This window comes from Ceratotherium simum, chromosome X, assembly GCF_057802395.1.
Source record: "Ceratotherium simum simum isolate JZ-2026a chromosome X, ASM5780239v1, whole genome shotgun sequence".
NCBI lineage: Eukaryota > Metazoa > Chordata > Mammalia > Perissodactyla > Rhinocerotidae > Ceratotherium > Ceratotherium simum.
This window is the reverse complement of record NC_141940.1, coordinates 103,748,626-103,776,511: the sequence shown is the minus strand read 5'-3', so window position 1 is coordinate 103,776,511 and position 27,886 is coordinate 103,748,626. Positions and strand designations below refer to the sequence as shown.

The following is a 27,886-nucleotide window of genomic DNA, read 5'->3' as shown; positions in this document are numbered from 1 at the left end:
TGTATACCATATATACTTAATATGTACATATATATACACACGTGCCCACATTTTTTTCTGAACAATTTGAAAGTACATTAATGATATCATCCCTTTTATCCCTATATACTTCAAGTATATATTTCCTAAGAATTAGACATTCTCTTACAAAAGATAGTACAATTTTCAAAATCAGGAAAATTATTTGATATGATCCGTATTCAAATGTTGTCAATTTTCATAATAATGTTTTTTTAGCAAATTTTCCTGGTCTAGGAGCAAATTTAGGATCTCACACATTACATTTTGTTGTCATGTCTTTTTTTTTTTTTTTTTTTTTTGTGGTGGGGAGGAAGATCAGCCCTGAGCTAACATCTGATGCCAATCCTCTTTTTGCTGAGGAAGACCGGCCCTGGGCTAACATCTGTGCCCATCTTCCTCCACTTTATATGGGATGCCGCCACAGCATGGCTTGACAAGCGTTGCGTTGGTGCGTGCCCGGGATCTGAACTGGCGAACCCCGGGCCGCCGCAGCGGAGCGCGCGCACTTAACCTCTTGCGCCACCAGGCCCGCCCCTGTCATGTCTCTTTGATATAGAACAATTCTTCTGCCCTCTTTGTCTTTCATAGCATTGATATTTTGAGGCCATTGTTTTGTAGAATGTTCCTTAATGTTGGATTTCTCTAACATTTACTTATGATTCAATTCAGTTGTGCAGTTTGGGCAGGAATACCACATGAGTGATGTTTAATTCTCAGGATGTCCTCCTATCAGGAGCCACACGATGCCGGTCGTTGCATTGCTGGTGATGTTAACTTTGATCACTTGTTTAAGTTGGTGTCTGCCGGGTTTCTCCGCTATGAAGCTACTATTTTTTCCTTTGTAAGTTATAAGCTATTTGTGGGGAGATCAGGGGTTTTAAGCGTGGAGAAGCTTTGAGCATATTTGAGGAGGCAGGAGCCAGTGGAGAAGCAGAGTTAGGGAAGAGAATTGGAAGCATGGGATCCTGGAGGTGGGGAAAAAGTGGTGCCCTTGTGAGTGAATGCTCCTGCTAAAAGTATAATACAAAACAGTAGCAATCCTAAGACCAGGCAGGTCTTAGGATTATTCGCCAAGGACTACAGATCTGATTCACATTACTTTATTTCAGTGCCTTTCAAATCTAGTGCTCCCTCTAAAACTGGTAACAGGGGTTGTTACTGAGGAGAAGAATCGAACAGGTAAGGGATAAGGGGCTAATTTTCATTCTATGATTTTGTGTAACATTTGGATGATGAGCCTTTTGGTTACATTACCTATTATAAACTACAAATTTAAAAAGAAAACTTTTCCGATCATTCCAATGATTTCTTCTCTCTACAAGTTCAATTTGGCCAAGGAAATCAGTATTAATATGGTGTTTGTGGTTGATGGTTACTTGAGTGTCTACATATGTAAAATTTTTCAGGCTGTGTGGTTAAGATTTATGTACTTTTATATACCATCAATAACTCATATAAGGAAACAGACCCTTATTATCCTCTCTCTTTAAAATAATTCTTTTCTAGCTATCTGTGATATTATAATTATAATGAGAAATATATATTTGGTCTTATGTCCCTTTTCCGGCACAGAGCTCCTAAAACCCTTGGCATTTCCTAAGCGATGAGAATGATAAAGGTGTCTTTGTTATGTTAATGAGGTGACTTTCGGAATGCCCCTAAGTCACAACCTTGAATAGAGGTCTGGAACTTTCAGTCCCACCCCCAGACCTCAGGGGAGGGGAGAGGGGCTGGAGATTGAGTTCAATTGCCAATGGCCAATGATTTAATCAATCATGCCTATGTAATGAAGCCTCCATAAAAACCCACAAGGACAGGGTTCGAAGGGCTTCCGGGTTGGTGAACACGTGGAGATGTGGGGAGAGTGGTGCGTCTGAAGAGGGCATGGAAGCTCTGCGCCCTTTCCCCATACCTTGCCCTGTGCATCTCTTCCATCTGGCTGTTCCTGAGTTATATCCTTTTATAATACACCGGTGATCTAGTAAGTAAGTAAAATGTTTCTCTGAGTTCTGTGAGCTGCTCTAGCAAATTAATTGAACCTGAGGAGGGGGTCGTGGGACCCTCTGATTTATAGTCAGTCAGAAGTACAGGTAACTACCTGGACTTGTATTTGGCATCTGAAGTGGGGAGGCAGGGGGCAGTCTTGTGGGACTGAGCCCTTAACCTGTGGGATCTGACCCTATCTCCAGGGAGATAGTGGCAGAATTGAGTTGAATTGTAGAACACCCTGGTCAGTGTCGCAGAGAATTGGATTGGTGGTGTGAAAAAAACCACATTGGTCTATCTCTATAGAATTTTTCCACTTAACCTTCTCATGTTTATTTACACGTGTATGCTTATTATTTTCAAATCTCTCTTGTATATTAAACTCTTTCTTTAGCTTCGCATTATAGAATATTAGTAAAATCCCTGGTATGATAGATAATATGGTAGGGTTTCTCGCGTAGGTTGGAGTAGTGTGAAGAATAAAAATGCTCCATTAAATGATAGCAACTCTTGTATATACCACAAACAGAAGCCATATACTTGTATGCCATAAACTAAAACTCAGAGGGTTCTAGAACTAAGAAGAGGATGTGGAAAATGAATCCTGTGGGACAATCAGGGGTCTATACCAGAGTCTGTACCAGACCCAATGTTTCCGGGAGTCCCCAACACCCTTTACATGTGTCCCCAGTTCTGGTGGACAAAGGCTGTCATGGCTAGAGGAGCTGGGATTCCACTGCTGAACCAACACTGGAGCCGAAGGTCTCAGCTGTGCATTCATATCAAAATTTTTCCACCATTTATGCTCCAAAAAAAAAAGGCACAGGGCGCTCCTTCCCTCTGTGTTTTTCTCAGTAGGAGAATGAACCTAGAGAAGGGCGCTTGGGCTGGGCAACACTGCAGTTAGTTCAGTTCATGCACGCAGGCTTTGTTCTCAGGGCAGAGCACACAGCCTTGGCTCAGGCCGGGGCTGCTCTGGCACTGCCGTGCAACTGTATTATTCTCACAGTGGGGCAAAACCATCACCTCCTTTTAACCCTCAGCTGAGACTGGCTTACTGTACCAAGCTTCTCTTTCCCTTATGACAGAATCTCTCTCAGTGGTCCTGCTGTTTGTTCATAAAATATGACTTTTGTCGGTTCCCCTTCCCCATCCCCAGCAACCCTCTCCACTCATTGACCCAAGTATAGCAGACAGTCATTCAACCAAGTCTTTATTAAGCATTTATTATTTGCCAGGCAATGTGCACACTGTGTATACGTGTATATAAAACGTCACTGGGGACATGGCTTGAGTTTTTCTTTTGTCCTAAGTTGCTCCTCAGCAGTGTATAAATCAGGGGATGGAATTAGGTGGTAGAAATATGTTGCTTAAATCTACCTACCCAAAGAAGATTCAAGGCCCAGGCTCAAGTCAGCCAAAATGCTCAGTTACATTTCCTTATAAGAGAGAGAAAACCTAGAATGTTCCACATGGAAAGCCTGTCCTTTATCCAAAGGTAATACGTTCATAGCAATCCCAATAACTGGTTACCAGAAAACAAGCCAGAGTTCTAAAGCTAAGATTGAAAAGTAAGTGTGGTGGGGGAGGGAGAAGGGAGAGAAGGGGAGGGGGAGAGAGAAGGGGTAAAGGGGAGAGTGAGTGAGTTCTTTCCATTTGACTTTTTCTTGTGCCAAAATCAGCAGCACAAAATTTATCAGAATTGAAAAAGAGTTAATAATGTGAGGGTACTTCAGGCCAAATATATTTTGATGAGCATGTGATTCAACCTAATGTATGACTCACTTCCAATGAGGACACACTTAAAAGTCTCAGAGGGAAAGAGCCCCACTCCCACGGAATTGGCAAAGTCAAATTGTTGAGACAATTGCTTCATGCACAGAGAATCTCAGGTATTTCACTGAAGTAAGTGGTGTGTCACGACAAAATCCTAGTGCTCCGACATTTTAAACAGGCTAGTCTTGTCCAGTGTTTCTAATCCCTGGATGGAGATTAGAATTACCTAGGGAGTTTTGTTAAAAAATAATGACTCCTAGGTCTCACCATCCATAAATTCTGATTCAAGCAGACTAGGGTGAGGTCTGAGCAAGGTCTAATCCCGTAGATCAGCCCTGTGCCTTAGAAGGTTGGGGAATAAATAATCTGTCGTCCACATTGGTTTAAAAAAATAATAAAGGGAATAAAACAACAATCCATCCATCAACTGAAATTCCATAACTCCAGGAATCCTAGGGGACCTTGATATCAGGTATCATGCTCCAGGCAAACATCCTTAAAGACCAAACCAAGGACAAAGGTCATCTGCTCAAAGCTGGGGTATAAAACTTAATCTCATCAAATTTCTACAGCTGAGATGGGCGAGTTCCATCCCATTGCTGGAGATGAGACGGGGCTCCCTCAGAGGAGACCTAGAGACCAGATACGAGATCGGCACATGCTTTTGTCAAAATCCCTGTTTGTGACAGTTACACTGAACTCAGGAACATAAAGAAGCAGTCCATTAGAGAGTCCTAACTTGACACAGTTGTGAACTTGTCTGCTGCCAAGCTCACCTAGTCCTCCTTCTGTAAACGATCATAATCAGTTTTAGCTTGGTTTTAAAACCATAGACTTTAGACACAATTTAGAACACTAAATCTTTTTTTTTTTTTTTTTGGTGTAACAATTCAAAAGACCCTAAAAATTAGACGCGTTTTAAGTGGTGATAGCATTCGACATACACATGCACACACTTTTACACCTACCATACACATTGCTTCATTTATTTCATTTCAGCTCCCTGGGAGAGAATATGTGGAAGAATTAATTTCCAATTGGGGGAGTAAGGCATGGTCTGTAAGAACTTTCATCCGGGCACACACAATGATTCTGGGGAAAAATGGAAATCTAAGCAGACAGAGTCCATCTTTCTTGTGTCCTATATTTCTCTATGAATGGACAAAGATTCACATTTCCAACAGTAGAAGTATATGCAATTTTTTTTATTGAGGTATAATTGACATACAACATATTGGTTTCAGGTGTACAACATAATGATTCGATATATGTATATATTGCAAAATGATCACCACAATAAGTCTAGTTAATATCCATCACCATACGTAGTTAGAGAATTTTTTTTCTTGTAATGAGAACTTTTAAGATCTACTCTCTTAGCAACTTTCAAATATGCAATACAATATTATAAACTATAGTCACCATGCTGCATATTACATCACCATGACTTATTTATTTTATTACCGGAAGTTTGTACCTTTTGACCCACTTCACCCATTTGGCCCACCCCTCAACCCCCACCTCTGGCAACTATCAATCTGTTCTCTGTATTTATGAGCATGGTTTTTTGTTTTCCTTAGATTCCACATATAAGTGAGATCATACAGTATTTGTTTTTCTCTGTCTGACTTATTTCACTTAACATAATGTCCTCAAGGTCCATCCATGTTGTCACAAGTGAAAAGATTTCATTTTTTTAATGGTTGAATAATATTCCATTGTGTGTGTGTATCACATTTCCTTTATCCATTCATCTGTTGATGGATATTTAGGTTGTTTACATATGTTGGCTATTGTAAATAATGCTGCAGTGAACATGGGGGTGCAGATATCTCTTCAAATTAGTTTTCATTTTCTTTGGATAAATACCCAGAAATGGAATAGCTGGAGCATATTTTTAATTTTTTGAGGAAGTTCCATACTGTTTTCCGTAGTGGCTGCACCAATTTACACTTCCACCAACAGTGCACAAGGGTTCTCTTTTTCTCTACATCCTCACCAACACTTGTTATTTCTTGTCTTTTTGATAAGAGCCATTCCAACAGGTGTAAGGTGTTATCTCACTATGGTTTTGATTTGCATTTCCCTGATAATTAGCAATGTTGAGCATCTTTTCGTGTACCTGTTGGCCATCTGTATGTCTTTGGGAAAATGTCAATTCAGATCCTCTGCCCACTTTTTAATTGGATTGTTTGGTTTTTTTTTCCTATTGGGTTGTATGAGTTCTTTATATATTTTGGATATTAACCCCTAATCAGATATGATTTGCAAATATTTTCTCCCATTCAGTAGGTTGCCTTTTCATTTTGTTGATGGTTTTTTTTTTGCTGTGCAGAAGCCTCTTAGTTTCCGGGCCGGCCCCGAGGCTTAGTGGTTAAGTGCGCCAGCTCTGCTGCTGGCGGCCCGGGTTCAGATCCCCGGCGTGCACCGACGCACCACTTCTCCGGCCGTGCTGAGGCCACATCCCACATGCAGCAACTAGAAGGATGTGTAGCTATGACATACAACTATCTACTCGGGCTTTGGGGGAAAAATCAATCAATAAATAAAAATTATTAAAAGAAGCCTCTTAGTTTGATGTAGTCCCACTTCTTTATTTTTGCTTTTGTTGCCTTTGCTTTTAGTGTCAAATCCAAAAAATCATCACCAAACTGATATCAAGGAACTTATCATCTATGTTTTCTTTTAGGAGTTTTATGGTTTCAGGTCTTACATTCAAGTCTTTAATCCATTTTGACTTGATTTTTGTGTATGGTGTGAGATAGTGGTCCAGTTTGATTCTTTTGCATGTGGCTGTCCAATTTTCCCAACACCATTTATTGAAGAGACTATCCTTTCCCCACTGTATATTCTTGGCTCCCCTGTCATAAATTAATTGACCATATATGCGTGGGTTTATTTCTGGGCTCTCTATTCTGTTCCGTTGATCTGTGTGTCTGTTTTTACGCCAATACCATAGTGTTTTGATTACTATAGCTTTGTAATATAGTTTGAAATCAGGATGTAACAAAGATTCACAACCCCAACAGCACAAGTACGTGCAAATTTTAATGCCATCATTTTTTGGGTTTTTTAAATGCAGTAAACAGTGTTTTATTTATTTTTCTTTTACTTATTTTTTTATTGAAATACACTTGACATACAACACTGTGAAATTAAGGTGTACAACATGTAAATTTGATAATTTATATATAGTAATATATTTGCTATTGTAGCAATAATTAGCACCTCTATCGTGTTACATAATTATCCTTTCTTTTTAGTGGTTGGATTAATGCAATCGTTTTAAAAAACTCTTATGGGGCCGGCCCCGTGGCTTGGCGGTTAAGTGCGCGTGCTCCGCTGCTGGCGGCCCGGGTTCGGATCCCGGGCGTGCACCGACACACCGCTTCTCTGGCCATGCTGAGGCCGTGTCCCACATACAGCAACTAGAAGGATGTGCAACTATGACGTACAACTATCTACTGGGGCTTTGGGGGGAAAATAAATAAATAAATAAAATTATAAAAAAAATAAAAATAAAAAATAAAAAAATAAAAAACTCTTATGACTGAGAAAGGAATAATGAAATAGTTACTTTTGGTATGTTGTTGAGGAAATCTCTATAATTATGTTTAAAAATCAAAGTGGAGGGCCGGCCCCGTGGCTTAGCAGTTAAGCGCGCGTGCTCCGCTACTGGCGGCCCCGGGTTCAGATCCTGGGCGCGCACTGACGCACCGCTTCTCTGGCCATGCTGAGGCCACGTCCCACATACAGCAACTAGAAGGATGTGCAACTATGACATACAACTATCTACTGGGGCTTTGGGGAAGAAAAAAAGAAGGGGGATTGGCAATAGATGTTAGCTCAGAGCCGGTCTTCCTCAGCAAAAAGAGGAGGATTAGCATGGATGTTAGCTCAGGGTTGACCTTCCTCACACACAAAAAATAAATAAATAAAAATCAAAATGGAAATTAGATTATGATTCCATTGTATTAACATGAGGTTCACTTGGGTCTAATTTAGATTTTTGAAAGTCAACATTACAGAGCACTCTTAGAAATGAAGATTTGTAGCAACATTGTGAAAACTAGATCTGGTCTGGATGCAGCATTCGACGAATCAGTTTGGAGAGCAGGGTTATGGTTGGGCACCTAAGATAATTTGATGTCTTTACAAACCTTTAAACTTCTTTATTTGGAAATAATTGTAGACCCACAGGAAGTAGCAAAAGAGTACATAGAGTCCCATGAGCCCTTCATTCAGCTTCCCCCCAATGGTTATATCTTATATAACTGAAGTATAATACCATGATATCATTTTGTATTAATAATGGTTTTGGGTTCAGTCAAGATTTCCAGCAAAGAAAACAAACTGATTGACCAAATAATTTCATCTGGCTCCACTAAAGAAGACTGCATAAAAAAAGAGTTAGTGGCATGCTCTTTTAAGATAAATAACCTGTAATCTTATGAGAAGTGGTAATTCATGTATGCAAGAGAACCCTTCACTAGTTAGAACATGTTTTGTTTGAGCTTCATCTCCTTTAAATTTAACACAGTGCATCAAATGGTTAGCTGATTAACCTTTGATTCTCTCTAAATTCATATATCCTCAAAATTTCAGTTAAACGTCTTCTATATTCAGTTGCCTATAATTAATGTGACAATCCTTAAGTCACATAATAAGACATTCAATTCTGTAGAATAAATTGTTCTAAGAGATGATATGGCAGTTTAAAATCTAATGATACTCCTACACATTAATATCTGAATATAAATAATCATTATATTCACTATTTGATATCTGCTTTATTGAAGTATATATAAATATTTTGGCAAAGCAGCTGTAGGGGAGGAAGAACTATTCCTCTACCCTCTAGGTCCTTCTGGCTTGTCCGAGAATTAAATTGACATGAGACAGAATAACAGGAGAAAATCAAACAAAGTTTAATAACACATATACATGGGAGAAACCCAGGAATACTGAGTAACTCACCAAATGATCAAAGCCACAACCTTAAATACCATCCTCAGCTAAAGACAAAGGAGGATGTTGGGGGTAGTAGTTTGGGACTTCAAAGGGGAGGAAGGCAATTCACATGGAGATGGAAAAGCAAATGTTTGGTAAACGAATGTTTGCTGGGCCATCTATAGACAGTGTGACCCGAGAGAGAACTTGGATAAAAATGGTCTTGGCACGGATCCTCCCAGCCTGCCATACCCAGAGTTATCTATGGTGATGGCTCCTTCCTGGGACAGGCCTTCTATCTTAATTTTATTTATTTATTTATTTATTTTCCCCTCACAGCCCCAGTAGATAGTTGTATGTCATAGTTGCACATCCTTCTAGTTGCTGTATGTGAGACGTGGCCTCAGCGTGGCCGGACAAGCGGTGCGTCGGTGTGCGCCCGGATCCGAACCTGGGCTGCCAGCAGCGGAGCACGCGCACTTAACTGCTAAGCCATGGGGCCGGCCTCAGCTGTTGGAATTTTGATAGGAATTGTGTTGAATCTTTGGACCACTTTGGGTAGTACTGGCATGTTAACAATATTAAGACGTCTCATCCGTGAACATGGGATTTCTTTCCATTTATCTAGGTCTCCTTTAATTTCTTTCTGCAATATTTTGTAGTTTTCAGTGTACAAGTCTTTCTTTTAAATTTATTCCTAGGTGTTTTATTCTTTTAGATGTTATGGCAAATGGAATTGCTTTCTTAATTTCCTTTTCAAATTGTTCATTGCTGGGGTATAGAAACAACTGATTTTTGTATGCTGTTCTTGTACTCCCACAGCTTTGCTAAATTTGTTTACTAGTTTTAGTAGCTTTTATTTGAAATTTTTGAGATTGTCTACATATGGGATATGTTATCTGAGAATATAGTTTTACTTTTCTTTCCAACACGGATACCTTTTCTTTTTCTTGTCTATTGCTCTCGCTACAATGTCCAGTACAATACTGAATAGCAGTGGTAAAAGCAGGCATCCTTATCTTGTCCCTGGTCTTAGGGAGAAAGCTTTTAATCTTTCACCATTGACTATGATGTTAACTGTGGGTTTTTCATAAATACCCTTTATCATATTGAAGAAGTTCCCTTCTATGCATAGTTTTCTGAGTGTTTTTTTATCATGAAAGGGTGTTGGATTTTGTCAAATGCCTTTTCTGCATCAGTTGAGATGATCGTGTGGGTTTTTTTCTCCCCCTTTGTTCTATTAATGTGATATATTACATTGATTGATTTTTCTTATGTTGAACTACTGCTGCATTCCTGGGATAAATCCCACTTGGTCATGGAGTAATAATCCTCTTAATATGCTGTTGGAGTCAGTTTGCTAGTATTTTGTTGAGGATTTTGCATCTGTTGCATAAGGGATATTGGTCTGTAATTTTCTTTTCTTTTGATGTCTTGATCTGGCTTTGGTATCAGTGTAATGCTAGCCTAATAGAATAAGTTAGGAAGTGTTCCCACCACTTCTAGTTTTTGGAAGGGTTTGAAAATAATTGATGTTAATTCTTCTTTAAATGTTTTATAGAATTCACCAGTGATGCCATCTGGTCCTAGACTTTTCTTTTTTGGGAGATCTCTGATTACTGATTCCATGTCGTTGCTTGTTATTGGGTCTGTTAAGGGTTTCTATTTCTTTGTGAATGAGTTAGGTAACTTGTGTGTTTCTAGGAATTTGTCCATTTCATTTAGGTTATCTAATTTGTTGATTGCAGTCATTCACAGTATTCTCTTATAATCCTTTTTATTTCTGTAACATCAGTAATGTCACCACTTTTACTTTTGATTTTAGGTATTTGCATCACTTCTTTTTCACTTTGTCAATGTAGCTAAAGGTTTGTCAATTTTGTTTTTCTTTTCAAAGAGCCAACTTTTGGTTTTATTGTTTCTTATTTTTCTATTTCCTATTTTATTTATCTCTGCTCTAATATTTATTTCCTTCCTTCTGCTAGCTTTTGGTTTAGTTTGCTCTTCTTTTTCTAGTTCCTCAAGGTGTAAAGTTAGGTTATTGATTTGAGATATTTGTATATTTTTTTTTTAATACAGGCATTTACAGATATAAATTACCCTCTGAGCACTGCCATCACTTCATCCCAAAAGTTTTGTTATGTTCTGTTTTCTTTTTCATTCATCTCTAAGTATTTTCTAATTTCCCTTGTGATTTTTTTTGACCCGTTGGTTGGTTGCATATGTTGTTTAATTTCCACATATTTGTGAATTTCCCAGTTTTGCTTCTTTTATTGATTTCAAATTTCATTCCATTATGGTTGGAGAAGATACTTTGTATGATTTCAATCTTTGAAAATTTATTGAGACTTGTGTGGCCTAACATATGGGCTGTCCTGGAGAATGTTCCCTGTCATTCCACTGTTGTTGGATGCAGTGTTCTATGTGTCTGTTAGGTATAGATGGTATATAGTGTTGTTCCAGTTCTCTATTTCTTTATTGATCTTCTATCTAGATGTTCTATCCATTATTTAAAGTGTTGTATTGAAGTCTCTAATTGTTTGTATAACTATTTCTCCCTTCACTTCTGTCAGTTTGCTTCATATATTTTGTAATAATAATGATAGTTTTAAAATAGTAATAATAACATACTGATAATAATAGCTAACAGCTTTTGAGTATTTAAAATATGTTAGGAACTATTCTACATGCTTCAAATATAATAATTCACTTAATCATCTTCACAACAACCCAGTGAGGTAGAATGCTTTTATCATCCACATTTTACAGGTGAGGTGACTGAGTTGGAGAGAAATAAAGCAATTTGTAGAAGATCACACAATAAGAAAGTTGTAGATAGGACAGGTAGTCCACCTATACAGCTGGAACCTTAACCATTAATAGTCCAGGCACTTCTAACTCCTTAAACTAAGACAAAACACTGTAATAGGAATTTGTGTAGCATAAAAAAATGTAGTGAGTGAGTGTGTGTGCTTTTCATTGGAGGAATATGGTTATTTTAGAGAATAAACACAAATGGAGTGTTTCATTCATTGTGCTTCATTCACTGTGGCCATTCAGAAGATAAACGTTTGTTTTTTGTATGTAAATGTTAACCCTGAGAGTAATTCATATTTGCTATTGGAAACTAGCATATTGATGGGGTAGAAAGACACATTTGTTCTTTTGTTTATTTAGTTTAGTACAAATTCTTTAGTACAAGTTCTCCTTCTAAAATGAAAATATTTTGTGATACAACAGCAGAGATTCTAACTTTATGTCTGGCCCTCAAAAAACTTCTGTATAAAATTTTTAAAAACTGAATATGAATAAAATTGACAAGACTTGATAAGCTAGGGAAGCTACAATCTTCTTGATGATCTGTGGACATCCTGTAATTGTCTCTCACAGACTTCTAATTCAAGATGTTCCCATACAACATCACCTCTTCATTCTTTCTTAGACTTCTTGATACTTGTGATTATAAAATTATTACATGACCATCATAAATAACAATAATTATAATTCCAAACATTCAGTCAAGGTATAGAAAATAAAGATTATCTATAATCCTGTCAATTGGATATTATTTAAACCAAACTATGACTTTTGAAAAAAATTAATAGTATCATGTAGATCTTTCACAATTTATTTAACCAACCCCATTAGTGATAAGTTGTTTCTAATCCTTCACTGCAGCAAACAGTACCTTGACCAGCTGATATATACTTCTTTGTACACCTGTCTAATGATCTCCTTAGGAAAAAATTTCTAGAACTGGAATTGCTAGGGTTGAGGGGTATCCACATTTAGACTTGGATACATGTTGCCAAATTGATCCCTAGCAGTGTGGATAGGCCCGTGATGGTGCTCAGGGCAAGCTGCCCCAGGAAGCACCACTCTGGTATGCGGATTATTTCGAGCTGAAGACAATAAGGACTCAGAGAGCTCAGGAAAAATATTTGAGTTTCCCCTCCCAAACTGCCTAAAGAATTTAAAACCAAAAAATCTGTTTTAGGAAGGGGTTATTATCATGACTGCTATAAAAGATAATTTAGGATAGAGGTTACAATAGAAAAGGCACCAACAAGCCCATCTTATCGGAGTTCTGTCTCTCGGCCACATTCTTTGGATGGCCCTATGAGGAGTTGTCAGACAATCATTTACAAGGGAAGTCTCCATTTGTAAAGGTATCTCCCTCTCTGTATTGAGAAAAAGGGGGGGTGAGCTCATTTCTAGTAACTTATCAATGTGGAAGATGAGGCCTTGGGGCTGTATAATAAACCTTACTCTTGTTTACTGTGCTTTAGTGGTAATCTCCTGTAACTGACTCCCCCCACCCCCAAATCCTCCTTTGTCATTGGCTGAAAATGATATTTAAGACGAGAATTTCTGCTATTGTGTTGAGAAACGCAGTGTCCCTGCTTTCTCCCATGTATACATGTTATTAAACTTGGTATTATTTTCTCCTGCTAACCTGTCTTGTTGATTATTTGGCCAGCCAGAAGAACCTTAAGGGAAAGGGCAGAGGGAGATTCTCCCTCTTCCCCCGACAGTTTTGGCGAGCCAGCCAGGAGAAGCACTGGCTGGTAAGTTGCCTTCTCTGGCTGGAAGACCTGCCTTCTCCCTGGACTACTGCAGATGATGAGATACGGGAACGCCTGACGAAAGCCGGCAAAAGGTAAGACTTCTTACCACGTCAGCCTCCCTGAATCTCTATCTGCGGAGTCCGGCGGAAGGAAGTGGTGAGAATTTTTTCTCTTTCTAAATTTAGATTGGCAGGAGAAAATATTTGGGAAACTAGTTTCTTGGGCTTTTAGTGACTCTTGGTTTAAATTTGGTAGAGTACTCTTGGTTTTTGATCTTGATCCCTTTTCCTCCCAAAGGTAGTCTCTGTTTTTCTCTTTTGTCTGTGTCTTTTGTCATAAGAAGGAAATACCATAGGGTAGGACGCAGGCATAGGCCCTATAAGCCTGCTGTCCGGACGGGCCCCACAGACTGGTGAGTTTGCGGGTCTCACCAGACCGGCGTCTACAAACTTTGCTGTGGGTTAACATGCACATGAAGTGAAGGCCATTGCCGAGGGCATCTTGGAAGCCAAAAATGCCGCAAATTTAAGTGGGCGCGGGTCGAGCAGTTAAGAGCCATTAGGGCACTCGCCACTTTCAGAAGACTCCCGTGACAGGATAAGTTGGATCACGGAACGGGGTAGATGACACAGGTCCCCCGCCAACTGCAAGAAAATGTCCGTGCAACGACGAGGTACTCTGTAAAGCACACAGTCCCCGACCCCGCGGCACCTCCCCCGCTAGGTATTATTCTGGCTCCAAGAGACCTAAGGCGTGGCTAAAGCTGTCATTGTGCACATAAAAAAAAAAAACAAAACCGGATGAGGTTTTTCCTTCTGTCTTGTTCTGTGTCCTGAGAAAACTTGGCTTTGTGACCAGTGAGAATATTCTCCTTGGTCTCCACCATACGGAAGGTGCATTTACCGGGGTGCACCTTGGTGGCCAGTCGAGTAGACTGGGGTTCCGAACTGTCTCTGTCCGGCTGTGCCAAGCTCTCAGGGGAGTCTGAATATCTTTGGGAGTGAATTCTGTGGATCATGGGGGCTACAACATCTGCGCCCTCACCAGGGACGCCTCTTGCATCCATGGGAAAGATTTATTCTAAGCTTGGAAAGTTACCTCCGGGTCTTTCCTTAAAAAGGCTTATTGGTTCGAGTCACTATTGGAATAAATATACAAATGAAGATCCTACTCGTCAATGGCCAGACGACGGATCCTTTGAATTGGAAAAACTTCTAAATTGGGGAAAAAAAATGTTTTGAGAGCTCTCACATAATTGCTTAATTGGTACCTAAGAATTAAGGCCAGAAAAAGGAAGGGAAAAATTTGACTAGTCTTAAGACCTTGACTCAGGTTACAATTGAATTGAGAACATGTAAAAGTGTAAGTGTTGATAAGATTATAAAGGTTGGAATGTTTGAGCTAATTTTATACAAAGAGGTTACATCAACTTTGCCTGAGTATGTTTTAAAATGTCTGACTGGGAATGCTTCTCTTGTCCAAAATTAGAAGACCAAGACCTATTGATAAAAATCTTAATGATAATTATGTTTAAAGGTATAAGAGGTGACGAAATTTACATGAAATTTTATGTTATTTCTATTACAGAACTGGTTAACAAAAATAGTAATTTAAATGATGGCTAATTTTATCTGAAGTCTTATGAAGTCTTATAGGCAATCTAAATAATTATTGGGAATAAGTAACTAAATAGTTGTGAAAAGGATGAATGTTGGATGAACTTTAAACAATAATTATGTGTTATGGTGGTTACAGCTTCCAAACTCTTTTTGGTGACTTAAAACTTGAGAGTTTTGCTAAGTTTTATGATAAAAATTCTCTGAGTATCATCATTTCCAAATAAGATAAGATATTAGACATTGATTGCTAAATGTACATTTGTCTACTTTTGGCTTTTCATTACAGGAAAACTAAAAGGTGTTTTGGGTCTATTGGTAAACATGTGTTTTATTAAAAGATTGTACTATAAAGTAATGTGTTTCCAGAAGTTATGAAGTGTTTATAAATTTTCCAAGCCACAAGATACTAATGTAAAAAAAAGTTTATAATGGTTCACTTAGTTTTTACTCACAAATTAAGGTTTCTAAAGGTTAAAATTTCTAATTAGTATATGTGATTGAAAATTAAGAAAAATATGTCTGTGTACAAGGAAAGTAAGATGTATAAAGGTACAAAAAATGGAAATATTTTGTTTGGTTAAAAAAGATAAATTTGTCCTCAAGTACTAGGAGAGAAAAGAAAGACATGGGACAAATTCTGAATGTAAAAAGAAAGTTATAGAAGGTTTGTGGAAGAGGAATTCTGGAAAAAGAGTTTTTGCATGATCAAGTTGGCTAAGATTGAAATGAATTTAATTAAGTAAATGAGTTTTAATAGCAGAAGTAAGTTGGTGCAAAATTAAAATTTGGTCTTATTTCTCTTAAAAGGATAATCTGCTTAAACTTGATAAAGAGGTTATAAAAGATTTTTCTTTACCTTTGAGTAAGTCTACCTAAAAGAAAGAAAAAAAAAAAAAACTGTTAAAATAATTTCCTACGTTCAAAAGACTGAGGTCTCTCTATTAAGGCTTTTAGACTGTTAATGCTCTGTTTGCTTTGACTTTTTATATTTTTGACAAGCTCCCCAAAATTCATACCTTAAATAAAGTCTTTTTTTACTTTTTTTTTCTTTGAGAATTTTCAAAGGGCCCTGGAACTTCTCAAAAAAATTTGCTCTCTTCCTATAAGCAGGAAGATACTAAACTTATTAGGCTGATTCAGTATGTTAAATTACATAGAAAACATTGTCAGACAAGTGATGATAAGCCTGCTTAGGTGGTATTTTGTGGGCAAATGTTATTGACATAGGTGTTTTAAAATTGTATAACATTACTGAAATTCTGATCTGTCCTGGTTATCAGTCATAATTCTGGTTATTATTATTTTAAAATGTTGTATGTCACAAAATTAACCAAATTTCTCTGTCAATTGCCATTTTGAGGTCTTGTTGTTTACAGACTTATTTCTTTGCTCTAATGCTTTTGAAAAATATGTTTCAACTTCAGAAAAATTCATGGAAAAGACTCTGATATTTACACTGGAATACAGGTTTCTGACAAACTTTCTGATCATAAAACTGAACTTGGTAAGAAATTACAGAAATCTGATGGAGAAACTGACTTCATGAAGCTGCTAACAAAAAGACTGGGATCGAGAATGGATTACACAGGACTGAATGAACTGATAAGGATGATTATAATTTTTATGATTTTTCGTTTGAAGTATTGCTGAATTTTTAATATTTTGTTTTTTCAGATTTAAAGAAAACTTTTTCTCTTTTCTCCCGAGATAGCTATGACTTATAGCAATTTGGTAAATGATATTTTTGTAAGTAAAATTGAAATATTTATCTTTTTCTCTCTACCTGATCCCTCGAATTTAGAAACTCTTAGTAAGTGAATATTGTTGTTTTCATGGCAATATAGTTATTTGCATAAGTTCAATAAGAATCTGTTCTCCTTATAACAGGACACAATTGGAAACACTGGTTCTATTACCAAGGTTGTGACTGGAACATCATATTTGCAATATAACCATACAGCTTTTGAGGAATGAAGATTGGACTTTATGGAATAAAGCCACGTGGAAATATTGGCCTGGTACCTTATGTTCCAAGCAGCACTTACCAGGATAGGTAAAGAATGTCACTTATCTGGCAGGTACAAGGAACCTCGAAATATTTTGGGGAAACCTCAGAAGAGAGGAATTCACCCAAATCTATAGGTATTGCAGGCAAAGTCTGATGACAAAATCCTTGGCTTGGCTTTCCTGGCCTCGAGAGACCTTTAAAGTTCAATCTGAGATTCCTTATAAAAAGTTCCAGCAAAGCAGATTTAAAAGAGCCTATGTGATCAACTGCTATTCTTGCTGTACTTATGTAAATAATTGAGCCAACTCTATTAGAACTAGACTTATTTTGCAAACTAGTTTTAATTTTGCTATCTTAATAAAAATGAGGGTGATTTTAGAGAGAAAAATTATATTTCAGTAAAAACTATTTCAGTATAAGTTTGCGGATATTAGCTCCTAGTTTTGTTGTCTTTTGAGGTTTTTGTTTTATATCTGTTGACTGGACTGGATCCTGATTTCTTCTAGTCTCCTGAAATATCTGGCTACAGATGTCCAAACTAACGTTTTTGATTTTTTCCATCATTTTCATTTGAAATCACTGAGAACTGAACCTGCCCTTTTTCCTGAAGCCTTACAAACTGAAGCTGATGAACTTGATATAAACTTAAGAGATGACCTGACGACACCATCAGAGACATTTTAAACTGCAAAAGATACTTTGATGCTAACATCTAAAATTCTTCTTCACTGGCTGTCCTCTGAACTCAAAAACTGGTTTACAATTTGCTCTAACCATTAACCTTGTTTTTCTTTTGTTTACACAAATATGCTTTTGGAGTCTGCCATGCTGTTGGCACAATTTGGAAATCCTGTGGATTCTTAACTTCTGCAGGAACTCCTATTGCTAATGGACACTTAATTGCAGCCTTATTACAAGCTATTCACCTTCCTTCAAAAATTGCCATTGTTCATTGTTCAGCCCATACTAAGGAGACTGATGTCATATCTTTAGGGAATGACAGGGCTGACAGAGCTGCTAAACATGCAGCTCACTATGGACCCCCTTATCCGTTTTCCACCCAATTTTTAAATCTGCCTTTATCCCTGACTGATGTTATTAACTATTAGGCAAATGCCCCACAATCTGAAAAAGACAATTGGATACAAAAGGGTGCCAAACAATTATCAGATGGATTATACATTGGACCAAATAGACTTCCAGTAACTCCTTTTCTTTTGACTTTTTGGCTTGCACTTATCTCCCACCAAATGGGACATATGTGCAAACGGGGGATAGTTAAGGAACTGAAAGACAATTGGTTTTGCCCTGGCATCCATAAAATTCCTTTTTTTTTTTTTTTTTTTTTTTTACCACCTTAACCATTTTTTTTTTTTTTCCATAAAATTTCTGACCAAATCACCTCCCAGTGCACAACTTGCAAATCTTACCAAGTCTCTGGGAGAAATCAGTGTGATCCAGGAAGTCCTCCCAGGCCCACGCTGCCTTTTGCGGCACTCCAAATAGATTTTATAGACTTGCCCTCAGCTTTAGGTTACTCTCACTGTTTGGTTATTGTCTGCATGTTTAGTGGATGGACTGAATGCTATCCGACCAGACATGCAGATGCCACAACAGTGGTAAAGAAATTAATAACTGAAGTTATTCCTCGCTTTGGCATTCCTTTATGGATTGAATAAGACCAAGGAACTCATTTTACAGCAGAGATAAACCACTTGCTTGCAAAAACTCTGGGGTATTCATTAAAATTTCATACCCCATATCACCCTCAGTCATCAGGGCAAGTGGAACGTAAAAACCTAGATATAAAAAGAACTCTAGGAAAAGTCTGTCAAGAAACTGGACTTAAATGGCCAGAGGCTCTGCCCTCGGCCCTTATGAAGATTCAAAATACTCCAAATAGAAGGCATGGACTGACTCCTTTTGAAATAGTTTTTGGACGTCCGATGCCTACTGGTGTCTCTAAACCTTCAATTCCTGGATTAAATGAATATTATGGGAACTTAAGTAAACAATTTGATGCTATGACTTGTTATATACAAAAATTAACTAGTATACTTGAAGCATATTGTCAACAGGTAGAAGAGGCATGGCCACCACCTTCTGACAAGCCTTGCCATCCTTTTCGACCAGGAGACCGGGTGTACATCAAGGTCTTTAAAAAAAAACACGCACTGTCACCTCGCTGGGAAAGACCTTATAAAGTCTTACTGACGACCTGCACTGCCATCAAAATAAAGGAAAAATCTTCCTGGATCCATGCGAGCCACGCCAAAATAGACCCAGAACATCGCTCTCAAGACAACTGAGAGATAATCCCCACAGGTGACCTTAAATTAAGGATTTCGAGGGCCAAAACACAGGCCCCAGAAACAGCCGACATCACGAAGTAGACAGCTTTTCCCAAGATCACGGATCAAGAAAACCTACTTTGACCCATTTCCCCCCCTTGCTTTAAAATTCCCTATATATATATACACACTCACACACACAATCTATTAGTGGATATATATATATATTTTAATCATTTATTAGAAAGCTGACTGGAGAGTGCTGGTCTCTATCTGTCCCTCTTCCCTCTCTAAGTCTCCGCTATGGGCTCTTTTCCGATCTGTGTCTTGCTTTTACTAACCCTCTCCTTTTCAACAGGTCGGGCACAGACCAAACACCCCCTCGTGCCAGTTTACCAAGCCCTAGCCACGTTAACTAATCAATCTGACTGTTGGTTATGTCAACAGCTAGATAGTGCAAAAGAACCTGAACTCGTCTTTGTTCCTGCTGATGTGAACACCTGGTGGACTAAGTACGGAAAATGGACGAGTAACAGAGTATGGTATCCGCAACAAGGGAAACTTCACTCTGCTTCTTCTCCTGGTGGCATCTTCAGAACTCTCAAGGGAATTGTAAGTGACTCTATCACTACTCCCTCTGGCACAAACATTTGCCAAATCACCAAGTGCTCTGGATGGCTTACGAGCCACCCGTGTGCAACTTGGGGTATAGCAACTATCCGCATGGTTAGGCTGCCCAATGCCACAGACTATATATGGGTGGATCAAAAATCTGGACTCATTTGGTCAGGTGACAAGACCAGGCTTTATAGCTGCCAAAATCAGACTGCAGGCCTCCTGTACCAGCTATTCCGCAATCTATTCTGTTCTCGCAGACTGACAGGAGCTCATGGGAAATGGAGATGTTTAGGTAGTAACAGTGCAAGTGGCACAGATCATGAAATAGTCCAGATCCTGGGAACTACAGACTCAATTCTAACCTTGTCTTTAAACTACACTGGTCTTTTCATTTTATGCGGCAACAAAGTGTATAAAGGATTCCCACCTAATTGGTCAGGACGATGCGGACTTGGATACCTGGCTCCTTCTGTCACCAAACACTCCACCTTAAATGCTAGCCAAATTACAAACTTGGGTTCGTTTGTTCATAAGATTGTGCCACATAAACGTGCCAGTCAAGAAATCGTGGAAAATCCATTTGTGTATCACAACTCCAAGTTCTTTTCAGCCTTGAGAGTCCTATTCCCCGGCTTTGGAGATTATGAGTTGGAGAAAGCAATATTAAATCTCTCTATGGTAATGGAACAAGAGTTCAACACCACCATGCAAACCTTAAACATACTCCAGTCAGAGATTAACAGCCTAGCATCTGTGGTGCTCCAAAATCGATGTGCTCTAGACGTACTCACTGCCCAGCAAAGAGGAACATGCGCAATCATTGGAAAAAAATGTTACTTTTACGTGAATCAAACAGGTCAAGTAATATCTAACTTAAATCTATTAAAAGAGAAGATTGACATTTTTCATCAGATAAACGAAGCTCACACATTTTATTGGACTGACTTATTTCCAGGATTGGGGGACTGGTTTAATGGAGTGTGGAGAAATATGCTCCGATTTGTTCTCTTCTGCTTGTTCATCCTCATTCTAATCTATGTTCTTTTCTCTCTTTGCAGACTTCTTATCACTCGGGTACTAACACGATTTCTCTCTCCACAGTCACCAGCTCAGCTTTAATATGTGAAACTTCTAGGGAAGTTTCAGAGGAGGGAACTGATGGTGCTCAGGGCAAGCTGCCCCAGGAAGCACCACTCTGGTATGCGGATTATTTCGAGCTGAAGACAATAAGGACTCAGAGAGCTCAGGAAAAATATTTGAGTTTCCCCTCCCAAACTGCCTAAAGAATTTAAAACCAAAAAATCTGTTTTAGGAAGGGGTTATTATCATGACTGCTATAAAAGATAATTTAGGATAGAGGTTACAATAGAAAAGGCACCAACAAGCCCATCTTATCGGGAGTTCTGTCTCTCGGGCCACATTCTTTGGATGGCCCTGCGAGGAGTTGTCAGACAATCATTTACAAGGGAAGTCTCCATTTGTAAAGGTATCTCCCTCTCTGTATTGGGAAAAGTGGGGGGTGAGCTCATTTCTAGTAACTTATCAATGTGGAAGGTGAGGCCTTGGGGCTGTATAATAAACCTTACTCTTGTTTACTGTGCTTTAGTGGTAATCTCCTGTAACTGACTCCCCCCACCCCCAAATCCTCCTTTGTCATTGGCTGAAAATGATATTTAAGACGAGAATTTCTGCTATTGTGTTGAGAAACGCAGTGTCCCTGCTTTCTCCCATGTATACATGTTATTAAACTTGGTATTATTTTCTCCTGCTAACCTGTCTTGTTGATTATTTGGCCAGCCAGAAGAACCTTAAGGGAAAGGGCAGAGGGAGATTCTCCCTCTTCCCCCGACACCCACAAGCACTGGGCAGTGCTCGGTTTTATGTTTTTCATATTTGTTACCCTAGTATTTATTCCAATAATGGAAACCAATACCAATAGAAAATACATAACCTTTATTACAGGTGTAGTTTAAAACTAGGAAACAACTAAACCACAACTAATGCACGACAGAAACAAGAAATAATGCCACCAGGGTGTTTGATCAGCAGTATAGGAACTGAGTTTGTGGAACTGATTACATAATGGCCAAAGATCAGGCAGTGAAATAAGTCAACGTAAGGGAAAAGTATGCTGGGGAAGGGTAGTAGTTAATGTCAGATAATTCTACATTTTCTGTATCCATTAGCAAGGAAAAGGACCACTGTGAAACTACCACAATAACCAAATGCTGTGGTTTAGTACATGAAGGAACTTTAAAATCTAAAGCTTATAGATACTCAAGTATAAAATGATTAATACATTTGCCTTCTGATTGCTTAAAATATTTACTTATAATTGAAGTTAATTTCTTACCTTTTATGTAAAATAACACACCAAATTCAGAAAACAAGGGATTTACAGTATGCACTAAGTTTATATTTAGAAAATCCTTTTTAGAACATAATATTCATTTTTTAAAAGTACATAACAGGTATAGGATTCTCAAAAATTTTCAAAACTCAGTATATTTTCCTTATTTTCAGCAACTTAACAATATTAAAAATGAAACAAGTTGGATTGAATTTTGAAATTGTCTTTTGGCAAGATAGAAACACCAAATAGCTATTTAAAATCCATTTTGAAAATGTAGTCTCAAAACAAAAGCACTGCCCTTTGGTTTCCTCCAGAACACTGAATTCTAAACAAACATATCAATTATACCTCAATAAAGCCGTTAAAAAATCATACACAGTTTTCTAGTTTTAATGAGAAGCTTTCCTTTTATCCTTCATTAGAAAAGTTACCTCCAATTGAATACGTTAAGAGAAAAATAGCACAAAAATCTTGGTCAGAAATGTTAAATTTCATTTTCTTCCCCATAGGTTATGTATTGGTCTATGGGCTATACAAAGAGCTACACTCTTGGGCTGACATTATTATAAATTTTGCTTAAATTTTGAGGAGAGAAGAATAACAAAAATCTCACATCAAAACTAAATCATATTAATAGATTATATGTTGAATGGATTATAACACAGACACTACCTAAATAAATGAAGGGCAATTCTAAATTACAAAATAAAAATAGAATTAAAGCAAAGTAAAAAATAAATTTTAAAAATTGTGTGTAAATGGCAAGATTTCATCTTTTTTATGACCATTTTATTTATATATATATATATGTATATATATCACTTCTTTATCCATTCATCAGTTGATGGGCACTTAGGTTGCTTCCAAGTCTTTTGTGAATAATGCTGCAATGAACATGGGGTGCATATATCTTTTCGAATTAGTGTTTTCATGTTCTTTGGATAAATACCCAGAAGTTGAATAGGTGGATTATAGGGTATTTCTAATTTTTTGAGGAATCTCCACACTGTTTTCCATAGTGGCTGCACCAGTTTACATTCCCCCCAGCAGGGTATGAGGGCTCCCTTTTCTCCATATCCTCTCCAACACTTATTTCTTGTCTTGTTAATTATAGCCATTCTTATGGGTGTGAGGTGATATCACATTGTAGTTTTGATTTGCATTTCCCTAATAATTAGTGATGTTGAACATCTTTTCATGTGCCTGTTGGCCATCTGTAGATCTTCTTTGGAAAAATGTCTGTTCATATCCTCTGCCCATTTTTTGATCAAGTTGTTTCTTTTTTTGTTGTTAAGTTCTATGAGTTCTTTATATATTTTAGATATTAACTCCTTATCAGATATATGATTTGCAAATATCGTCTCCTAATTGTTAGGTTGTCTTTTCTTTTTGTTGATGGTTTCCTTTGCTGTGCAGAACCTTTTGAGTTTGATGTCGTCCCATTTGTTTATTGGTGGCTACCAGAGGGGAAGGGGAGGAGGGAGGGCAAAAGGGGTAAAGAGGCACATGTGTACAGTGACAAATGGCAACTAGACTATTGGTGGTGAACACGATGTAGTCTATACAGAAGCTGAAATATAATGATGTCCACCTGAAATCTATACAATGTTATAAATTAATGTGACTTCAATAAAAAGAGATTATTAGAAAAACACTGAACTGTACACTTAAAATTTGTGCATTTCAATGTATGCAAATTTTATTCCCTCAAATAAAAAAAAAGAACTTTAATAAAGAAAAAAAAAGCTCTGTGGTATCTAGACTTGAAAGCCAAAAATCAAAACAATCATTGCACAGTTAAGATGCAGCACCAGGTGCTTTTACTTCAGTGAATGCAAGTTTTACCAGAGGTATTTATGTTTACTAACAGAGATATTTGAGCAATTCCGTATTCCTCACAAAGTCAGTATAACTGTTGCAAAACAAAAAATCAACTCTACTCCCCAGCTAACTACAACCAAGCATCTGATGTAGGAGACTGATTAGTGGTCAAGTCACTTCAGAAAGCTTCAAATCCCTAGTTTCTGATACAGGACGTTTCTGTACGGAATCTTGTTCACTCAAAGCACTGGAATCTAGAGTTGTGTCTGTTCCAGAATGGACTTTCATTTTATGCTTTACACTTTTAATAGCTTTGTAAGAATTTCTACATCATAAGTGGCCTTTCTCATTGAGATTGCAAGTTTTTGTTGAGCTAAAGTTTTCCCACAGATAACCACCTATGTATGTATGGTTTTCCCTTGTATGTTTCGAGTAAGTCTGATAGGAGAACTAGAGACAGCAAATGCCTTCTCGTGGGGATGATGCATGTAAGGCTTTCCTCTGGTGTGCCTATGATGTGACAGGTCAGCGTGCTGGCTTGGGCAAATCTTGTCTGCTTCTGTCATAGACATACGGCTTCTCTCCACCATGGATCCTTGCATGAATCTTGAGATCGCTAGAAATCGTAAATTGTAAATCACATCCATCCCATTGATAGGGTTTTTTTCTCACCACAATGCATGTGGCTATGGATGAATAGCTGGCATTTTTGAGCAAAGTCTCTATCAGAAAGTTCACATTTGAATGGTTTCTCACCTGAATGACTTCTTATATGAGTTTTCAGCTGATTACACTGGGTATCTTTCCACACATGTGGCAGACATAGTGTTTGACTTCTTTATGTATACTCATTTACTTTCTTAAGGTGCTGGCTTTTAAAAACACTTTTCCATATGTATTACACATCAGCTTGGCCTTGAAATACCTCTGATCCAGCTCTTCCTTGGAGCTCTCCAGCTCGTAAGGATTCTTGACACTGGCCATATTAGACATAGCATGTTCTCTCAGAGTATAGTTGAGCTGTGATTTTCCACATTTCTGTTTCACTACTGGAATTTGCACAGACATCTTGTGCTGGAAATGTATTTTGTCAACTCAAGTTCAGAATTATCATTTCTTTGAGCAACTTGTTCTGATACAGGTGTGGACAATTTATTTGCATCTAGAAATAATTCAACAGATGCAGTCTCTAAAATGTCACTGAGATACTGCACTCTTATTCTGCCTTGTTTTCTGGGAATTGAAAGCCTTTGTTTTAGTTCGAGATAATGTCTTTGCTCAAGCCCCTTGTTGAGGATTTGCCTGAACTAAATCTGACCTTATTTTTAATTCTAGTGTTTAATCGAGTTATTTAGAAGAGTTTTAAGTTTTCTTCCAGGTGGCTTGGTTTCAATATTTAGATTTAATGTCTTGCAATCAGAAAATGTGGCCTATAGAATTGTTCTCAAAATTGAAGTTTTCTTGATTTTTTTTTTGCAAATGTTTGGTGGACATTTGAAAGAACACAGTTCATGTGAGATACAAAATCTTATTATATGGAGATTTAACCAAGCTGATTTTAATCTTCACTTTTTTTTTTTTTTGTGAGCAAGATCAGCCCTGAACTAACATCCATGCTAATCCTCCTCTTTTTGCTGAGGAAGACCGGCTCTGAGCTAACATCTATTGCCAATCCTCCTCCTTTTTTCCCCCAAAGCCCCAGTAGATAGTTGTATGTCATAGTTGCATAGCCTTCTAGTTGCTGTATGTGGGACGTGGCCTCAGCATGGCCGGAGAAGCGGTGCGTCGGTGCATGCCTGGGAACTGAACCCGGGCCGCCAGCAGCGGAGCGCTCACACTTAACCGCTAAGCCACGGGGCCGGCCCTATTGCTGATTTTTAATACAATCCTTAGCTTTTAAATATACATGCTGAAAACATTATCGATGAAATGAAATGTCTTGGATTTGTTTCAGAATAATGAGGGGGGAGGCAATACCTGGGGATGGATGCAGGTTTGGCCCTGAATTGATGGTTGTTGAGGTGGTACATGAAGACTCATCGTAACTTTGCCTACTAACTCTCCATAACAAAACATTTTACCAAAAATAAAAGATAATTGCTCCCTGTAATCCAAAGCTAGGCCAAGCCAAGTTTTTTCCTCCATGTTCATGTGGCAGCTTGAAGTTACGCCCCTCATCTATGTGCCAAACCACTCCCATTAAGTGCCTTCCTTATTTAATGAACCATGGTGCAAGTGACATAGACAGCAAATGTGGCCATCTCTGTGCTTCCTGTCTAGCAAACAGATTCTTCCATTTGCCTGCTGCTCAGAGTTTGGGGTCTTCATGGGCTCTTTGGGGAGTCCCATAGACCTACTTTGCAGGTTGACCTTCACTGGCAGCTGGAATTGTGGGCCGGCTGACACTGGTTGCTATAGCCCTCAGTACGTCCCCATCTGCACATTTCCGACTCCCTGAGAACACCCTTTCCTGTTCTCCAACACTTAAAAATGTTTCAGTGGAATTTGGGAAGACAAACTCAAACTGTAATCTTGAAATAGGAGTCCCCCTACCATGTGTGACCATTTGGTTCACTGTCAAAGTGTACAGGGATTGCAAGCTATTTCAATATGCTAACCCCATTATTTCTTCCCCTCAACCCCAAATGCCTTTCAAATAATTATCTTTTTTTGAATCATGCACACCCCAAACAGACTATTCTTAGCGATTTAAAAGAAATCAGAATTGGGGGATGGGATTTACAAATGGCTATGTTAGTGGTTCTTGATCCAGGGAACAGAAAACCTGAAAACAGCCTCAGTCCCCAAGAGAATAAATGCACAAATAAGTCAAAAGAAAGCAAAGTAACACAGAATATAGTAACTAGCATTATGCTCCCAACCACAATGCAAAACTCTAGGAAGCTAGGCTGCATTACCTGACTTCCCACACTATATATTTCTCACCACCAGAATGTCATGAAAGGGTGGTCAAAAGCATCTCTACCACTGTTCAAAAGGCAGGACAGGTGAGATGATTTGACCGCTCTGAGAATCTGAAACCAGCAAACCAAACTCTCACCCACATATTACATACCCTTATCAGAACCTTTGAAACCTCCATAATGAAACATCACCTGGGCAATGACCTAGAAAAAGGCCAACAAGCCAGTCAAGTCAGGAAGTCTCTGGAGAAACGCAGGTGGGAGACAAACATTGGGTGTTCTATATGTAACAGTCTTCCACACTTTGTGTAGGAAACTGAGCTAATCAATTCTTAATGAGAAATCACTTTATGAATAGTGGGATTACAAATCGATAATGTAGTTCTCACAGATGCCTCTCTAATTACCAAAATGAGCACCATAATGAATCACTATTGTGGTAACCAAACAGATTTGAAGTAATTTTCTATTTCAAAATAAATCGTTTAAAATGGACAACCCATGGGGCCAGCCCCGCGACGTAGCAGTTAAGTGCGTGTGCTCTGCTGCTGGCGGCCCGGGTTCGGATCCCGGGCGCGCACCAACGCACTGCTTGTCCGGCCATGCTGTGGCAGTGTCCCATATAAAGTAGAGGAAGATGGGCACAGACGTTAGCCCAGGGCCGGCCTTCCTCAGCGAAAAGAGGAGGATTGGCATCGGATGTTAGCTCAGGGCTGATCTTCCTCACAAAAAAATAAAAAATAAAAGGGACAACCCAGGAGATGGGAAATGATAATGGGAGGAGGGGAACACGAAAAATACTTCACATACTAAGTTATCTTTGATGTTCTTTCTATGCATTACTTTACTGTAAGAGGTGGTGAAGGGTAACCAAATAGTTGAGGGAAAGTTTCCTTATGATTTCTGATATAGAGGGAGAGAGGAAGGGAAAATATATATACAGATTAAAGA

At 38.3% G+C, this 27,886-nt stretch overlaps 1 protein-coding gene and 1 pseudogene across 2 annotated transcripts; one reads left to right on the top strand and one right to left on the bottom strand.

The window, feature by feature from the left end:
• The first annotated feature begins 1,802 nt into the window (after positions 1 to 1,802).
• LOC147911965 (endogenous retroviral envelope protein HEMO-like) lies at positions 1,803 to 21,609 on the top strand. Of its 2 annotated transcripts, none has more exons than XM_087427291.1 (2): positions 1,803 to 2,002; positions 16,345 to 21,609. In XM_087427291.1, the coding sequence occupies exon 2, from the start codon at positions 19,523 to 19,525 to the stop codon at positions 20,954 to 20,956; it is 1,434 nt and encodes a 477-aa protein (XP_087283417.1). In that variant the 5' UTR covers positions 1,803 to 2,002; positions 16,345 to 19,522; the 3' UTR covers positions 20,957 to 21,609. The 2 variants fall into 2 exon arrangements, with proteins under 2 accessions (XP_087283417.1, XP_087283416.1); XM_087427290.1 differs by having other exon boundaries at positions 1,803 to 2,006.
• LOC101405788 (uncharacterized) lies at positions 21,499 to 26,577 on the bottom strand (annotated as a pseudogene).
• Between the last annotated feature and the right edge of the window lie 1,309 nt (positions 26,578 to 27,886).

What these genes read in the sequence shown, in the direction of transcription:
- LOC147911965 (XM_087427291.1), top strand. Translation starts at nt 19,523, where the DNA reads ATGGGCTCTTTTCCGATCTGTGTCTTGCTTTTACTAACCCTCTCCTTT.